Consider the following 18,104-nt stretch of genomic DNA (forward strand, 5'->3'; position numbering starts at 1 on the left):
ATTTTTTGCACATCTTTACCAGAGATGCTTGTGATCTTTTTAAGCTCATAAGCCTGCAACATTTATTGGTCTTTTTCAGCACTTACACTTCAAACTGTCTCAGTGTACACGCCAAAACTTCACACCAACATGAGACTTCAGCAAAATCTAAATTTGGATGCAAATTGCAATAATAAAATAAGGATGAAGTTTAAAGAAAACACACCTGAGGTGTTTTAGAGATCAGTGTCAATTCAAAAGTCACAGAAGTCACAGACGTCCGGGTTCCATTTAAGCAACAGCTTCAATCCCCTCCTTTTACCTGCTTTTCAATAAGTGGATGCTCTTTTGCTTTAGAAAATACTCAGTACCGCTTTCTGAGAACAAAATCAGGTTATGAAGCATGAAGATAAAAATAGAGGACAGCTTGTCAAATTTTTTACTTTATCTTGTCCTGAAAGAGTAATGTGTTTTGTTGCTCCTGCTTTTGCCGAAGGCTGAATTGGAACGAGAGGATTCCTGTTAGCAGGACCTAAACTGATGCTTATGAATAGTTTTCGAGAGATCCCACAGAATATGTTTATTATATGTGTCTGAAGACTGCCAAGCCTAGCTTGTGAACATATCTCTTATGCTGCATGATGCTTTTCAGTCACTTGCTTTTATAATATTAGCCTATTAAGAGCTTGGCTGACAAATGGCATTGAAAGTTTGATTTGCCCTAATTTTTGTTTGGTTATCAATTTTTCTTTCTCTTTATTTTCTGTTTTTTTTTTTTTTCCAACAGCTATGAGATAGAGTGTCTCACAAAATTACACATGTTGACATTATAAATTTCGGGGATTCAAATCATATAACAACTAAAAGAAAACGTTGAAAACATGTATTAACTCTATATTTTAAATCTAGAGGGGCTTTGTATTCATTATGTGGGTATTGGGTGTGATGAGGAAAATGTAAAGTTCTAATTTAACATAAATTTTACGACTTAGAAGTGTGTTTGTGGAAAAACAATTTTTCCATGTTTGGAAACCAACATTCTCCTTGCTTTTACATTTAATCACTTCTGGCGGCTGCTTAGCTTGGCATGAAAAATGCAGAAATAAGGCCTGCTCTGTCCAGAGATGCACAATCCATGCTAGAAGCAACGTTTTTTGGAGATGCATGATAATTATCTTTGAATAGAATGGATGATGTTTTACTCAAGGTTTTGGGTTTTCAAATCTGAGCATTGAATTACGAATTAGCATTTATGTTTTTTTCTTATGAAAGCCTAATAGTTCTGATCTGTCTAATGTATTTTATGGAAATAAAAATATTATTTACTATATCTTCTCATTTATAAAGAACTTAGTGTTTAATGAAAACAATGAAAACATTCCTATGACTCCTTTTGAAACATTTAAGTCTTAAGTGTTAGAAATAAGGATTTTGCAATTCTTCTATTCAAAATATCAAACCACGTAGTCTCTGGAAACAAATATTTTAAAAGCATATGCAGGTTTCTCCTTGGTAAAGCTAACTGGGTGCTGCTGGATGTTGACACACCCTTTGTTTTAAATCACTCAAAAATTAGGGCTGCACAATTTGTTTTAGTAAATATTATTGGCCATAATAGGAGTATTGATATCAGAAATCAATATAGGTCCAAATGTTCACATTAGTGCATCCCTACAAAAATCTTTTTATAAGATGAAATTCTATTTTTGAGTTTTTTAAATAGAGACGTGCTTCAGTTATTCTTTGGATGGAGTCAGGCTGGCATTTTTATTAAGATTTGCAAGTCAAAGCTAAATGGCTGCTGAACCATAGTGTTAAGGTGTAAAGGAACTAATTAGTTTTACCACTATGGATTTTTTGTGATATAGTTTTACTATATGGGATCTTCTAATTAAGAAAATGACGAACATCAACAGACGCAGCCAAGCTGATGACGCTTTTACTAACAGTCTGAGAATGAAAGACTAAACTGAGGGCTTATTTTATTAGAACATATTGCATGTACCGCCGGTAAAGCCCACTAGGCTGAACAGAAAAGAGGGTGTGGGTCGCCCAGCGTCCCTGTTTGAGTTACCTGTGGACCCCATTGTGAACTCTGCCAGAGGGATGCCTGTTCAAAGAGGTAAAGTTGCTTTGTGTTCACTGAAACTGTGGATGAGACAGGTCGCAGGGCCACAGTATGGGGAGTCAGTGCTTTCATAAATGACGCCTTAAACAAGACAGTTCAAGAAAGTGCCTGCAACTGGCACTGGCATTGAATTGCTCCTGTTCAGCCTTGGAGTTTAAATGACCTGCATGTGGTTTCCAGCCCCCTGCCTGTGCCTCAGTCCCGCCTCATAGCCCCTCGTTGTGCTGCTGTGCTCTTTTCCTTATGGATTTATTTCACTATTTTGCAGCCCTCCCCCTCTTTTATTTTTTATTTCATCCCTTATTGGCAGTAACAGCAAATCTTCCCTCAATATCCATATTTTTGTCTGGATCTAAAAAGAGTGGAACGGCTTCTAAATATTTCCTGTTTATTGTTCTTAAGATGGTTTGTTTGTAATTTGTAATTTTATGAAAATTTCTTTAACATAAATTTACCCTTCAAGTCAGATTAAAAGTCAACTTTTAAATGTGCAGTTGAATTGACCATGTTATAATTTTATTGGGGAAAGGTTTATTTTCAATAATAAATTAATAAAATGCATTGAAAATGGCAACACTGTTAAGCCATAATTTCAAGCAAGATCAGATTTTTCAAAGAATAGCTTGTTGAAAATTTGCAGCTCCTATTTCACCTCCGTGGTTTGTGTACGCCTGTGTGTGTGTGTGTGTGCGTGTGCGTGTGTGTGTGTGTGTGTGGCTGCCCACCAGGCCTGAAGACCATTGTGGGAGCTCTGATCCAGTCTGTGAAGAAGCTTTCAGATGTGATGATCCTCACCGTCTTCTGTCTGAGCGTGTTCGCCCTGATCGGCCTTCAGCTCTTCATGGGGAACCTGCGGCAGAAGTGCGTCATCTGGCCAATCAACCTCAATGAGACTTACCTGAACAACGGCAGCAAGGGCTTTGACTGGAACGAGTACATCAACAACGACAGTAAGTAGATGCGAGGCTTTGCCACCGGTGACCTGGCAGCGATGTCGCGGGTGAGTCAGGCCATATGCTGGAACGGGAGAACAATATGTCGGTCTGGCAAAACTCACTGGCTGTGAAATGAAATGCCCCTGATTGAGTTTGTGCGAGCAAACTGAAGTTAGAAATTTAAATACACAATTTAAGCTGCAAGAGAAAACAAATTAAACAGTTAATTGTTTAGTTATTTATGTATTTTTTTCTGCAGCCAATTTCTACTTCCTGCCTGGTCAACTGGACGCTCTGCTCTGTGGGAACAGCTCCGACTCTGGGTAAGATGACTCCTGTGTCCCCCTCATCCAAAAGCAATTATCACTCTCGGTGATTTGCATAAGTACTCATATCCCTTCAAACATACTTATATATTATTGACATTACAATATATATTATTGACATTACTCCTACAAACCTTTGTGTCTTCTTTTTGGAGGGTTTTTTTGTGTGTGTGGCAGAACAATACAAATTAGCACATAATTGTGAAGTAGCAGGAAATGGTACACAGTTGACCAAAACTTTCATAAATAAAAAATATAGGTAACATTGCACCGAAATTTAGCCTCAGGATCTGAGGCGGAGAACTAAAACACAGCATTCCTATGGTTGAGATCATCATGTGTGAAGATACGTTTTTCATCCAGAACAGTGCAGCTGGTCAAAGAGGATCAGAAGATGGATGGAGTTAAACACAGGACAACGCTGTAAGATAATCTGGGAGAAGCTGCAAATTCCAGCTGACTGATTTCAAGCAGCCTGTGCTAAACTGTTAGAGAAATACATCTGAAGATATGCAGCTGTAACTGCAGTAAAAGGTGCTTCTGTATTCACTCAGGGAGGTGAAATGTGCTAAAAATGCTCATCACACTAAAACTTTTTACTTAAAAATTATAGTTGTGAAAGATTTTATTTATGGGTATCAGAATAAATGGGGTTGGTGAGTATATTTCCATGCCACACTTTTGGGGTTTTTCTTTTGAAAAACATGCCTGATTTTTCCCTCCACTTTAGAATTACGCATTACTGGGATATCATTAAAAATTCAAATGAAACGTTTGAAAGGCTCTGGTTCTTATCTGTGAAAATGGAAAAAAAAAATAAAAAAATGAAGGGCTGTTCAAAGTTTTTCAGACACTGTCCTCTGTAAACAGCACTGGATGCTCTCCTCTCACTCTGAGTCTCTCCTCGCCTCTCAGCCGCTGCCCAGAGGGCTACATGTGCATGAAAGCTGGGAGGAATCCAAACTACGGCTACACCAGCTTTGACAGCTTCGGCTGGGCCTTCCTGGCTCTCTTCCGACTCATGACGCAGGACTTCTGGGAGAACCTGTACATGCTGGTACGACAGATGTGCTAACCAGTCCAGCATGCTTTGCTGCACAACACACACCTGTCTTCAAGTAATCCTGTTTAAGGATTATATTAAAGTACTGAAGTGATTAAACTATTATTACCAGATTCCAAAGGTGAATATATATCAATGTGCCAATTTTAGTCTGTAAATTGTTAGGTTAACTTGAATTATCATTGCAATGTTGTAACAAGAATATCATTTTATTTTAGCCATTTTTGAATCATTTTGATCTGTTAAGCAAAAAATAAATAAATAAGTAAAATGCCAAATAATTCCAGAAATATAAACATTGTAAATCTAGAAGAAGATGACTGTTTCTGCTTAAATTGTGGTAGATCTCCCTTTTCTTCATCTGCTACATTTGACCTGTTCAATTTAAAGTCTGTATCCCAGTCTCTGCCCTCTGGCCAGACTTCTGGACCCTTCAGTGCTGAGTTCAATATAAAGTGGTGGCAACACTCCTGACGTCAGCTCTATAGGATCGAGTAGAAGGAATAATTCATGAAATATTTAGAGCTTTGTAATATGTAGTGATCCTGGAGGGAAACTTTAGACCTCATTGAGATTGAGAATCATAACACGTCTTTGTTTTTCTGTTTTTCTGTTCTGAATTTCAACACCGAGCGACAGGATGTGGCCGTCTCTGCATTGAGATTATTTATGAGTTTACTGAATGCTCTTCTTTAATAAATCTGACAATAAATTCTGACTGATTACACCGTTTCTTCAGTTTAAAGTGACCTTGTAGAAATAAATGTTGCTTCTTTTATGAAAGTATAAAAAATGCTTGAGCAAAATTCTCCTCTTTCTTTCTTTCTTTCTTTCTTTCTTTCTCATTTTTGCCTTAAAAACTATGCATGCATTTTCATGTCAGGAACTTTTTCACAGCACTGGGTGGCTTCACATGACAAACTTTGAAGATCCAGTCAATGTAGCAGCTGCATTTCTGCACAGACAGGAGTCGGTCTAGGGAGGTTTTGGGTTGACATGTGTGAAACGCATTGCAATAATTTAGAGATGTGAAACAAAAGCAGGAATTAAGATTTGTATCTCAGGACGAGAGACAATCTGGCAATATTTGTCAGATGGCAGAAGCATGACCAAACCAGGGATTTAACATGATTTTCCAGAGTAAAGCCTAATTCAAAGGTTGTCCCAAAGTTTCTAACCGAAGATTTAGCCCAATAATCAAAAGGGCAAAAGATTAGCTTGATCTTTACTGCTATTTTTTCCTGATTACTTCAGTTTCCCCTGGTCACATATGTGATATAGTATGTTTGACTCAACAGAAGTAAACATTCATCCCCATAAAAGTCTGTGGCACTTTTCAGCAGCCGGTTTAATTTTTCGGATGAGTCTCGTATTAGATGCCATGGATCTGATATGTTCCCTTTTTCCAAACTCTTCTCGCTGCTACCAGACCTTGAGGGCTGCGGGAAAGACATACATGATCTTCTTCGTCTTGGTGATCTTTGTGGGCTCGTTCTACTTGGTGAATCTGATTCTGGCTGTGGTAGCCATGGCTTACGAGGAGCAGAACCAGGCCACCATGGAGGAGGCCGCGCAGAAGGAGGAGGAGTTTAAGGCCATGCTGGAGCAGCTCAAGAAACAGCAGGAGGAGCAGGTAAAATCTCTGCAAGACCATAATTTTAACTTGTTTAATTTGTTCAGGCTTTACTTAACTGCCCATTTCTCTCCAGACTGCGCCCCCTGCAACCTCTGCTGGCACGGTGTCGGAGGATGCGGTGGAGGACGACGGAGGAGGCCGTCTGTCTGTCAGCTCCTCGGAGATGTCGAAGCTCAGCTCCAAGAGTGCCAAAGAGCGCCGCAACCGCAAAAAGAAGTGGCGGCAGAAGGAGCAGGAGAAGGAGAAAGGCGACAGCGAGAAGTTTGTGAAGTCAGAGTCGGACGACGGCAGCAAGAGGAGCCGCTTCCGTTTCCCTGATAACCGCTTGGGTCGAAAGTCTTCCATTATGAACCAGGTGAAATAAAATCCCAGAAAAGCTATTTCTGCTTTATTTTTAATGTAGCATGAACTCTACACTGACTTTTGAGCAGTTCGGGCTGCGGATAGACATCCTGTCGAGGAATTCTTTAATTATAATGGCTTAAAACAAATACATCTGCATAAAGATAAATATAAAATATAGATGTGTGAGAAAATGCAATAAAATTGCTCATCTTACAAAAGGAGACCAACCAATATCCCAGAATCCCCATTCTGTGCTCCCCACGGCTTATTTAATTGATTTAAGTCTGTTATTAAAACATAGATATTAGAGTTTAAGATTTGAAATGCACAAGATGTGGTTTTTCACATGGTTTCAAATGATGAACCTTATGTTAGCTGCAGATGAAGGACATGTCCAGATTCTGAATTATTTACTGCAAAATCATGCATGTTTCAGAGAGTAACTCTGCTGCTTTATTTTAGCCTAATTTGAACTCCACTGGTTCCTACATTGCCTTTCAAAAGTATTTATACATTTTTTATGCTTTTTAATCCTTTGTCACATTATCACCACAAAATCCAATGCAAACCGCTGCCTTCAGGAAACACAGAATTAGTAAGTCCATGTATGTGTTATTATAAATGCAGCTGGTGTGGTGATACTGCAAACCTGCCGATACATCATCCACCTAAACTAAGAGCTTTTAAGCTTAAAAGAGGATTTTTAGAAGCAGCTAAGGAGCCCTTTGTAACTCTGGAGGAGCAGCAGAGATTTGTAGCTCACACTGCAAAAACATAAAATCTTACTGAGTTTTTCTGGTCTAGTTTCGAGCACAAACATCTCAGTACACCTGAAATAAAACAATGCAAATGCACAACTTATTATTTATACTTTTATTTGCTAAAAAGGAATAGTAGGTGTAAATGTCCTTCCACTTTAAAGTTCTCCCTTGTGTTGCCTAAAATCTTAAATTACTAAGAAATGTATGGTTATATAAAGAGGTTCAAGTGATATGAATAGTATATTTGCCTTTTATCAAATCCTGAATTTTGTATTTTTGAGTGTTTTCACCAACCAAACCTGTTCCTCAAGCAAAATGTAAAGAATAAACATGTATGTTTTCCTGATTAGAATACCTCTTGTCTATCCTGGAAGAACAAAAATATATCACCCACGCAATCTAAACCTCTACCCTGTGTGTCATACAGTTTATATAAAACTTATATCTTATTCTTAATCATTATTCCTCTTCCTCCCTCTCCGCCGACCAGTCCCTCCTGAGCATTCCCGGTTCGCCTTTCCTCTCCCGTCACAACAGCAAAAGCAGCATCTTCAGCTTCAAGGGCCGCAGCAAGGACATGGGCTCCGAGACCGAATTTGCCGACGACGAGCACAGCACGGTGGAGGAGTGCGAGGAGCGCCGCGGCTCCATCTTCAGCCCCTACCGGCGGAGCAGCTACACCGGTTTCCACGGGAAGAGGAACAGCACGGTGGATTGCAACGGAGTGGTGTCGCTCATCGGCCCAGGGCCCGGTGGACGCCTTCTGCCTGAGGTGAAAATAGATAAGGCAGCTTCTGACAGCAGTGTAAGGAAGTCAATGAGTAGACTTATCTAGGCATGGCCCCCCCCTCTCGTCCGTTACGTTTCTTTCTGGCTCTCTTTCTTCTACTGTCATCTTTGCAAGTCCGTATGTATCTCTTGGCTAAGCGCTCGCGCCTGCCCTCCCCCAACCCCCTGCAGTGTATGCTGCCCTCCAACAGCAGGCAAAGGATGGAGAAATTTAATTTAATTACTCAGACTAGACTTAGCCGTTAGCCAACCATGCTTTCAGATATTAGGTAATCTGGGTCTGCAAGTGACTTACAATAAATTTTATCATAAGAAATGAATGCTTAAATATATACTTTTCTGTGCAAAAGTAATGACCTTGTACTTTGCATTCAAATACTCAGACTTTCCTGTAATCTTTATAAAGTGGTCAGTATCCGTGCCCTCTAGGCTTTAAATGTTTCTCTTTGGGCTCAGGCATCTTTCCAGTGTTGACAATAACAAAGCCAATTTTGTGCTTGCATTAGTGTAGGAAAAAAAGAAGAGCTTTCAGTCTGCTTTCAGCTTTGAGCTGTTGGGGAATCACTTTGCTGTCATTTAACTACCATTTTGTGTCTGTCAAGATAGTACAATTCAGATATTTAGCCAAACAAGCAGGAACAAATTGTGTCTTTGGCTGGCTGAACACAACTGAGTCTGAATTCCCTGAAGTGATAATAATAATTGGATTAAACCTGTGAATGAACTTTTATAAACCAATTTGAGAACTTTTAAAAAAGACCTAGATGGATTTCTGCATATTTCCTATTTATTTAAAATACACACTAAGTTCAAACAACTCTTTAAGTGTTCAACAAGGATATGAGAGTTAGTGATTAGTGTAATCAAAAATTCAATTTATTATAAAATACATTTAAATCGTCTCTCTAAATTAAAAGAAACGCAAATAAACAACCAGAAAAAAAGGTACTGGAAAATTCTTCTCTATGTTTATAGATTAGAAGAGTTTTATGACAAGAAAATAATCATTTAAAATATGATCTTGACTGATTAAAGATCTAACATTTATTGTGGGTATTATTATTCTCTTTAGAGCAGTGGTTCCTAAAGATTTTCTGGGCCCCCCTATGGATTACAATAAAATTCCCCCCCAAAAAAGAAAAAAAAAATCAACTGGGCACACACATCGTTCAACCTGAGGATAGAAACCTACATATATTCTGTTTTCAAACTCCACTGAAGTTTATTTCACACTTCAGGTTGCAACAAAACTACAAACCATCTTTACAGGGAAACACTTTTTGTGTAACTGGTTTTTGTTTCTTTTTCATTCATCCATACTGCTTCCCGTGCCCCCCCTGCAATGACACTGTGCCCCCCCGAGGGCGCGAGACCCACCCTTTGGGAACCACTGCTTTAGAGATTGAAAAAGGGGTTTTCTCCTTAAGCTTTAGTTTTAATTGCCAACGTCAGTCTGGCAGAAAAAGCAGGTAGAACGGATTTGGTCCATCAACTTTCAGAATCACAAACATCAGAGATAGAATCGAGAAGAGCGACTGTCTGGGTCCGATGTGCTGCCAGATATTGGGTACTGTTGCCAAGAAATAATAAGGTTGTTCTTACTGTTTTCACATTCAAAGCTGCTAAAGTGTTATTATTTTAACAACAGCAAATAAGATTTACAGTCAACATATTATCAATATTTATAGTTACGACTAACCTTCAGATTATTGACCATTATAGACTATAGGCAAGCAGAAAAGCAGTTCATGAAAGGTTCAATCTGGGGTGTTTGTTTGTATTATAATTGGTTCTTTGTGAAGTTTTTTGCTCCAGCCAAAAAACTGGCTGTTTTTTTTATGTCCTGATTTGTGGGTCAGGTAAGCGGCTTCATAAAGCTACTTTTTCTCTGAAAATTGTTACGTATTGTACTAAAAATGAGAAACAAATCAGCCAAAGTAAAAAAAAAAGACCTTTAAAATATCTTTAGAATGCATAGAGGTGTGGATCATGAATACACTTAATACAAGTCTTTTACAAAAAAGTCTGACTAATTGGAAACAGCATCTTTAGAGGGATATATTAAGATTTTTGCATTGTCATCAAATCTTATTCATCAGTTCATTTACAGAATCACTAAAACTAACACTTAGGTCAAATCCTGGTTGAAAAAAAAAAGTTTTTATGCATATGATGGGATGAATTTTCTGTTTAACACTCAGGTTTTGTTGGCAAAAACTACCTAATGATGTGTTAATGTGCTTCAGTGTGTTGATGTGTTCCTCCAGGCATCCAGGTCCTCTGCTATGTGTGGGTAGATCTACAGTAAGAGGCGGAGGCCATAGGGGACCAGCACTGTAGAGCCAAATACATTTTTATCTGCTTCTCTAATTCCCCTATACTATACCAAAGCAGATATAAAAGTAACACACATAGACAGACAGACACACACACACACCCACGCACACACCCACGCCCACACACACACACACACACACACCATCCTCTTAGGCCTTCATAAAATACCGAAAAACAAAACAAAGGAGGGCTGCTGTCCTTGTCTGTCTTTACCTTTCTCTGTTTTCCAAAATCTCCCCCTGGTCAACAGTAGTAAATTAGTTTCACCTTCCTCTAGTTAGCATGGTTTAAATAAGAGCTAAATTAGAACAAGCATGTTGTAGAAAAGTAGAGAAATGGTTATGTTATCCGTAGTTCTCCTCTCCTTCTCTTTGACTTGGAGCATGCTCATGCATGACAACTGGATGGATCTGAACTACCTGCCTTATGACTTGATGGTTGCAATATAAGTTGTATTATTCAAAGTAAGAAGATATTGTATAACAGCATCTATTTGCAAGTGACATAGAAATGGCCAGAATTGGGAGACTCTTTACAGAAAACCCATAACTGATTATATTGCAATGGCAGCAAAGCCTCCATTATTGCATGACGTGACTGATAATGCATTCATGCAGAAGCAGTTCTCCCTGCACAGTATCTCACAACCCATTAATTATCTAATCTGGAAGAGCAATCGCATTCAAACACAATTAGGTCAAATAGCCCTGGCCCACTGCTCCCACTTTGGCTGAGACCTGCATGAATTTACAGCATACGCAGACATAAAACGTCAAACAGGCCCTCTCCCCCGTAGCCGCCCAAAATTCTGATCCTCAACTACTTAGCCCACCAATGCTGTGTTGCACTTCCCTCCGCCGGCCACCGGTGGTGATGTGGGATGGGGTTCATGTCGTCTCCATGGGTGCTTGATTCTTCCTCTCCTCCTGACAGCCGACTACTGAGGTTGAGGTGAAGAAGAAGCTGTCGGGCTCCCTGATGGTGTCTGTGGACCAGCTCAATACCTCCTTTGGGCGGAAAGAGCGGGCCAACAGTGTCATGAGCGTCATTACCAACACATTAGCGGAGGGTACTGCCACTTTTAACCCAGCTATTTTACCTGCTCTTTCTCATTCTTCTTTAACTAGGGCTGCACTCATTGGTTGACTAGTTTTGACATGAATTTCCTGCTTATCTGCTTTGCAAATCCAACAATACCAGATACATACAATGCATACAATTTTTTTGTATCATATTATACCATTGCATGCATGCAGTATGCTCTCGCACGCCATTATGTTTGGTTTTGATCTATGATCCGCGCTATGTCTTCAGAACTGGAGGAGTCTCAGCGCAAGTGTCCGCCATGCTGGTATAAGTTTTCTAATACATTCCTGATCTGGGAATGCTCCCCAATGTGGATTAAGATCAAGGAGATTGTAAACTTGATAGTCATGGATCCCTTCGTGGACCTGGCCATCACTATCTGTATCGTCCTCAACACCCTCTTCATGGCCATGGAGCACTACCCCATGACGCCCGACTTTGAGGACATGCTGTCTGTAGGCAATCTGGTGAGTGCTGGTTTTCTGTTCTGTCTTTGTTATCTGATTCACTCGCGAGGAATCGTTTCAACTTCTTCTCAGTAGCTCCCAGATTGGTGTTATTTTTGGACTGCAATTGGCAGCAGCTTTCATTGTCTATCTAGAGTTGAAAGAGAAAAGGGAAGAACAAAAACCAAAAAAAAAACAATGTCAAACTGAGTGTAGTTTTCCTGGATTTGTCTACTATTCACTTACATTCACACATTTGTTCCTAGACCTTTGTCTATCTTTGATTACAAGAAAATCCTGTTTTCTGCAGTGGGAACAGAGTGTCTTTCTGTTGTTTGGCTAGCTACTGGGAGGCCAGTATTAATATTTTATGGACTCACATCAATGAGCTTAACTAAATCTTACCTCTCATTATTCCAGCTTAGTCTTTGCAATTTTAAGGGTGTGTAAATGTGAGCATAGGTAGCCTGTTGTCTGTCTACATTCAGTTACTCTTACTGTAGATAGTTTGCACAAGAACAGCACTTAGTCTTTTTCAATATCTTTGGCCATTCTTTTTTGCACAATCACTCTGCATCATCCAGAGTCCTGGGTCCTCTCTGTTTCCACTCTTCTCTCCAGGTTTCTGTTTGGTCTAGGGAATGGCAGATCAGTTTTGTCTGGCGAATCTGCAAGACCCAGTTACAAATTATATTCAGGTATTTCGAAGATATCCTGATGCCGTACACTATAACAACTTTCCCATGTCCTTTGGAAGAGAAGTGGGCACCTTAGCAATAAAAATTGACCACCTTTATTAACAGTGAGGTCGAGGTGCATGGCTGATGGATCCCCATAAACAGTGGGATGGTGTAACTTATGGGACTCTTGATGCAAAAGAAAATTCAGAAACCAGTATGGTTGTGACTTCTGGACCACTGGCACCACCGCATCAGGAACACTTAAATCTGCAGCTGAAAACCATGTTGCAGGCCCATCATGTGCAGAGGCTGTCCTGAATTTGACTCCTGATCTTGAGCTATCTCTTCCCCTTCTCTCTCTGTCCTCTTTCCTCTCAACTTACTGTTTAAAAAAGGCCGCTGTGCCAAGACAATAATAGAAAAATGGCGCTCATATCACCAAGCGGTTTTTGTGAACTTTCCATCACCTCTCTTTCCTGAGAACATGCTGCTAAGCCTCATTTATTTTTTCAAATCATGTCTCCTACCATGTAGGTGTTCACAGGGATCTTTGCAGGGGAGATGCTTTTCAAGCTTGTGGCTATGGATCCGTACTACTATTTCCAGGAGGCCTGGAACTGTTTTGATGGATTCATTGTGACCCTGAGTTTAGTGGAGCTGGCTCTGGCTGATGTTGAAGGCCTTTCTGTGCTGCGGTCATTCCGATTGGTGAATACTTATTTTATCCCCCACCCCTCGCAACACCCATTCTCTAAAATCCCTTAAGTAAGAGTATCACTGTACTTCAATGTGATGAGTAATCTTTCCACCCGTCACCCCCTTTCTCTCCACCTTTTCCACTCTTCAGCTGAGAGTGTTTAAGTTGGCCAAGTCCTGGCCAACTCTCAACATGCTGATCAAGATCATTGGTAACTCGGTGGGAGCCTTGGGAAACCTGACTCTGGTGCTGGCCATCATCGTCTTCATTTTTGCTGTGGTGGGCATGCAGCTGTTTGGAAAGAGCTACAAAGACTGTGTGTGCAAGATTGCTGCTGACTGCGAGCTGCCTCGCTGGCACATGAACGACTTCTTCCACTCGTTCCTGATCGTCTTCCGGGTGCTCTGTGGAGAGTGGATCGAGACCATGTGGGACTGCATGGAGGTAGCGGGGCAGGGAATGTGCCTCATCGTGTTTATGATGGTCATGGTCATCGGTAACCTGGTGGTAAGCGCCCACCCTGGTATGCTGTTATGTGGCCGCATATTGAAAAATTAATGCTCATTCATCAACTTTATCCATGTGTGTTCCAAGGTGTTGAATCTGTTCCTTGCCTTGCTGCTGAGCTCGTTCAGCGCAGACAACTTGGCTGCGACAGATGACGACGGCGAGCCTAACAACCTCCAGATCTCGGTCATGCGCATTAAAAAGGGCATTGCCTGGATAAAAGCCAAGGTGCGCATACTGGTGGCGAGCCTGCTGCGGAAACCTCCCATGGAGGACGAGCAGAAGCCTCTGGAGGACATGTGTGACACCAAGGTGAACTACATTGGCAATCACACCGGGGTCGACATCAAACGTGACCTGGATTACGCCAAGAATGGAAATGGGACCACCAGTGGGATCGGCAGCAGCGTGGGCAAGTACATGATTGATGAGGACCACATGTCGTTCATCCACAACCCCAATCTAACAGTCTGCGTGCCCATTGCTGTTGGAGAGTCTGACTTTGAGAACCTCAACACAGAGGATTTCAGCAGCGAGTCAGACATTGAGAACAGCAAAGAGGTTAGTAACTCGTCAAACATACAACAATCCATGGAAATAAAGTTCTTTAAAAAGGACTTTTAAATACTTTGTCATGTTACAACTAGAAATTAATTTATTGGCATTCTATTGGCAATTTTTTAAATGAAGAAATAAGCTTAAAAATTTGCCTTGCAATGATAATCAATTCTCTTTACTCCAATGACCCTGAAAAACATCCAGCATCAGATATCTCCTGATTAGTAAAGTCCACCTTAGTGTAATTTAATGCCAGCCTAAATCGAGGTGTTCTGTGACAGCCTCAGAGGTTTGTTAGAGTACATTAGAGAACAAACAGGATCATGAAGACCAAGAAACACAGCAGATGGGTCAGAGAGAGAGCTACAGAGAAGATTACGGCAGATTTAGGTTATAAAACAATACACCAAGCTTGTAAAACTTCACAGAGCAAGGCAAATCTATCAAAACTATGTGAACATCGAAGAAGAAAGGCAAACCTGGAAATGCAGTTGTGCTCCACCTAAATCACAACTATCAAACTCCAGTCCTTGAGGGCAACTCAGCCTTTTGAGTCATGTGTGTTGGACCAGAGACACAACTAAAAGTTTCAGCACACTGGCCCTTCAGGGGCTGGGGTTTGAAACCCTTAAGCTCAAAGGACAGCCAAAAGGTCCATCAGAGGAGTCAGTAAGAGGGTCGTGCTGTGGAGGAGCTGCAGAGATCTACATCTCAGGAGGGAAAATCTGAGCTGCTAATTCCACACTGCATGATTCTAGACTATATGAAAGAGCAGCATGACAAGATGTTCTTGAAAGAAATAAGATGTTCCTTTGCAGTTTGCCACCAGCCATGTAGAGGAAAGATGAGGAGGAATGTGTTCTGGTCAGATCAGCATCAGATCCTCACCTTGAAAGTAGCTGGTGGCAATGTTATGATATAGTGATTTCTTCAGCAGGCACAGTGACTCAGGTCAGAACTGATGGGAAGATGGATGGAGCTAAATACAGAGGATTCCTGAAAAAAAACCCTGTTTGAGGTTGAAAGAGAAAAGACTTGAGACCAGGGCTGTAGTGGGATAGTTTAGATCAAACAATGTCATGTGTTAGATTGGCCTAGTAAAAGTTCTGACCCATATCCAATTAAGAATCTGTGGCAAGACTCAAATATTAGAGTTCATAGATGCTGCCCAGCCAATCTTACTGAGCTTGAGCTATTTTCCTAAAGAATTTGTTGTTGTCACATGAAATAATTGAAAAAGTTCAAGGAGAAGAAACTTTTTCAAGGCACTGCAATGATCCAACCGATGTTTTTATTTATAATCCTGCTTCTCTTCACAGTGAAATCTTCTCACTCTGGACAGTAAATGGTTGGGTGTGGCTAGCTGCTGTGCTGTGTTCAGACTCTAATGTAACTCCATTACTCTAGCAACGTCTTCTGTGACCGAATCAAGCAGACAGAGTAGAAGAACGGATAACATGTTTCCTGATAAAATGCATTTAAAAAACTTTCAGTGCAAATGATCTGCCATTTGATATTCTATTTAAATGGTCATCTGGATAATGTCCAATGCTCTGGTTTGTAAAGTGGTGCTCACTGCAAAAAAAAAAAAAAAAAAAAGACAAACAAAAAAATTAATTTCTGAGTTCAGTTTTTTCCACTTAAATACTTAATAAATGCAGATTTCCTTAACAGTTCTGCAAGAGCTTCCTGAGATTTCTTCTGTATTTGAATCTGTCTGTGTGCATCAATAATTGCGTTGTTTAGTTGCATCTTTGCACAAGTTTGCGTCTGCTTGTCTGCAGCTGGATGACACCAGCTCGTCAGAGGGCAGCACCATCGACATCAAGCCAGACGTAGAGGAGGTGGTGGTGGTGGAGACGGTGGAGGAATACTTGGAACCAGAGTCATGCTGGACAGACGGTGAGGCCTCTGCTCGCACTGCACTCCATTACCTCCACTCCAGTCCACACCAGCTTCCCTCTTGGCTGGAAGGGAAATAGAAACCGGCAGCATTCCAATACCAATGATCATTCATGCGTGGTCACTGCTCATCAGTCTGTCTGTCCATCTGATGCTTATCTATACAAGCAGAACTTCCCTGGAAAAATAAAAATGGTTTCTCCCTTCAACCTTAAGTTGCTTTAGGAAGTCGTAATGCAACCGTGAAAATCAAATTGAACTGGAAATATCTTCAAAAGCTTCCTGTTCAGGATAAATAAGCACAATTGTATACATTTTTGCAAAATGCACCTCCAAAATTTATCATGGTAATAAGGTTTTGTTGTCAAGGAAACATTTGTCCAGAAAAAAATTAAGGGACTTTAAGAGTCCAAAATAGATATTTAATAGACTTAGTTTCAGCTTTTAAAAATGTTGGCTATTAAGATGTCACAATCAAGGCTGTTAACCTTATGCAATATTAAAGGTACGGTTTAAATTGAAGACAACTAGCAGGTATAAAATATGTATTCACTCAGGCCCAGGAAGATGTCTATTTCTAGGCACTGATCAAAACACAGGACAGGACTTTGCATTTAATATTTCTCGACTCTCTTTTTTTTCCCCTTTCTTCCCCTTTGTGTTTACAGCCTGCGTGGCCAAATATAAATGCTGCGAAGTTGACATCACCATGGGCTGGGGGAAGAACTGGTGGTTCCTGAGGAAAACCTGCTACCTGATCGTGGAGCACAACTGGTTCGAGACCCTCATCATCTTCATGATCCTCCTCAGTAGTGGTGCTCTGGTGAGGAGGCCTTGTTTTTACATTTTGCATTTTTTGAAAACAAAGAAATTTAATTTTCTAGTATAATTTACCTGTAAATGGAGCTCCAATCAAGTGATGGCCGCTTTCTGATTTCTTTGGGATGCGCTTTAGTTGCTAAAATTTAAACAGAGGCCAGAATATTTATTTCTAGCCTACTTGCCGTGATTGTACACAAAAGAACTTTTTGTTCCTTTAAATCAACGACAAAAAGGCATTAAATTGACATTTACACTGTCTTTGCCATCTTCTTAATATTATTAGCAATTAGCATGTGTAGGTAGCATCAGTCTCCATGTGTCTTGCTTAAGAAATCTAGACTCTTTCCTTAATGCTGAGATTTCCAAGATTTCCAAATGTCAAATTCCAAAAATTTTGAATTATATTAAAAATGAGAAAGAAAGTTTTGATCAGACTCTAATGTTTTTGTGAAAGTAAGATAAATGGAGAATTAGGTTTGGTTGGTGGAGGACCTTCAGTACTTGTGACTGATGAATTGCCCCATGAGTAAATCAAAGTATCTATTTCTGAATAGGCTTGAGCTCAAGCAACTAAAAGAGCTGCTAAAATGAATTCTGTAAATTATTTTTGTCCTGTCATGGCCGTGTCTGTCTTAACTTTTCTGCTTTTCTGCAGGCCTTTGAGGATGTGTACATTGAGCAGAGGAAGACCATTCGCATCATTTTGGAGTACGCCGACAGGGTTTTCACCTACATCTTCATCCTGGAGATGTTGCTGAAGTGGGTTGCCTATGGCTTTGTCAAGTATTTCACCAATGCTTGGTGCTGGCTGGACTTCTTCATTGTGGATGTAAGTCAAACTCTTCATTTTTCTATGTGTGCAAAACATTTGAGTAGTTACTTGCTGAATCACACCCTGGTCCAACAACAACAACAACAACAACAACAACAACAACAACAACACTGTTAGACTCCTATAGACTGTAAATGAGCAAAGCAAAATCGTAGCTGCAGTATTGCTGTGACAGTTTAGAAATATTTGGTTGTTTTCTATGTTTAAAATCAAATTAAATGCATTATATAGCATTTGATTTGCATTGTTCTACGTATGTGTTGCCCCTTTTGTTG

At 40.2% G+C, this 18,104-nt stretch overlaps 1 protein-coding gene across 4 annotated transcripts in view; it reads left to right on the top strand.

The window, feature by feature from the left end:
* scn8aa (sodium channel, voltage gated, type VIII, alpha subunit a) overlaps positions 1-18,104 on the top strand; it is a 55,339-nt gene that overhangs the window by 16,580 nt on the left and 20,655 nt on the right. For all 4 annotated transcript variants that reach the window (XM_044127861.1, XM_044127852.1, XM_044127876.1 and 1 more), the window contains exons 7-20: positions 2,836-3,057; positions 3,302-3,365; positions 4,284-4,425; positions 5,861-6,064; positions 6,141-6,422; positions 7,664-7,945; positions 11,233-11,368; positions 11,614-11,852; positions 13,046-13,219; positions 13,359-13,715; positions 13,803-14,276; positions 16,058-16,175; positions 16,844-16,998; positions 17,653-17,826. In XM_044127861.1, coding sequence (XP_043983796.1) covers positions 2,836-3,057; positions 3,302-3,365; positions 4,284-4,425; positions 5,861-6,064; positions 6,141-6,422; positions 7,664-7,945; positions 11,233-11,368; positions 11,614-11,852; positions 13,046-13,219; positions 13,359-13,715; positions 13,803-14,276; positions 16,058-16,175; positions 16,844-16,998; positions 17,653-17,826 — 3,023 coding nt within the window. The remainder of the gene's footprint in view (positions 1-2,835; positions 3,058-3,301; positions 3,366-4,283; positions 4,426-5,860; positions 6,065-6,140; positions 6,423-7,663; positions 7,946-11,232; positions 11,369-11,613; positions 11,853-13,045; positions 13,220-13,358; positions 13,716-13,802; positions 14,277-16,057; positions 16,176-16,843; positions 16,999-17,652; positions 17,827-18,104) is intronic.

Source organism: Gambusia affinis, linkage group LG01 (assembly GCF_019740435.1).
Source record: "Gambusia affinis linkage group LG01, SWU_Gaff_1.0, whole genome shotgun sequence".
Taxonomy (NCBI): domain Eukaryota; kingdom Metazoa; phylum Chordata; class Actinopteri; order Cyprinodontiformes; family Poeciliidae; genus Gambusia; species Gambusia affinis.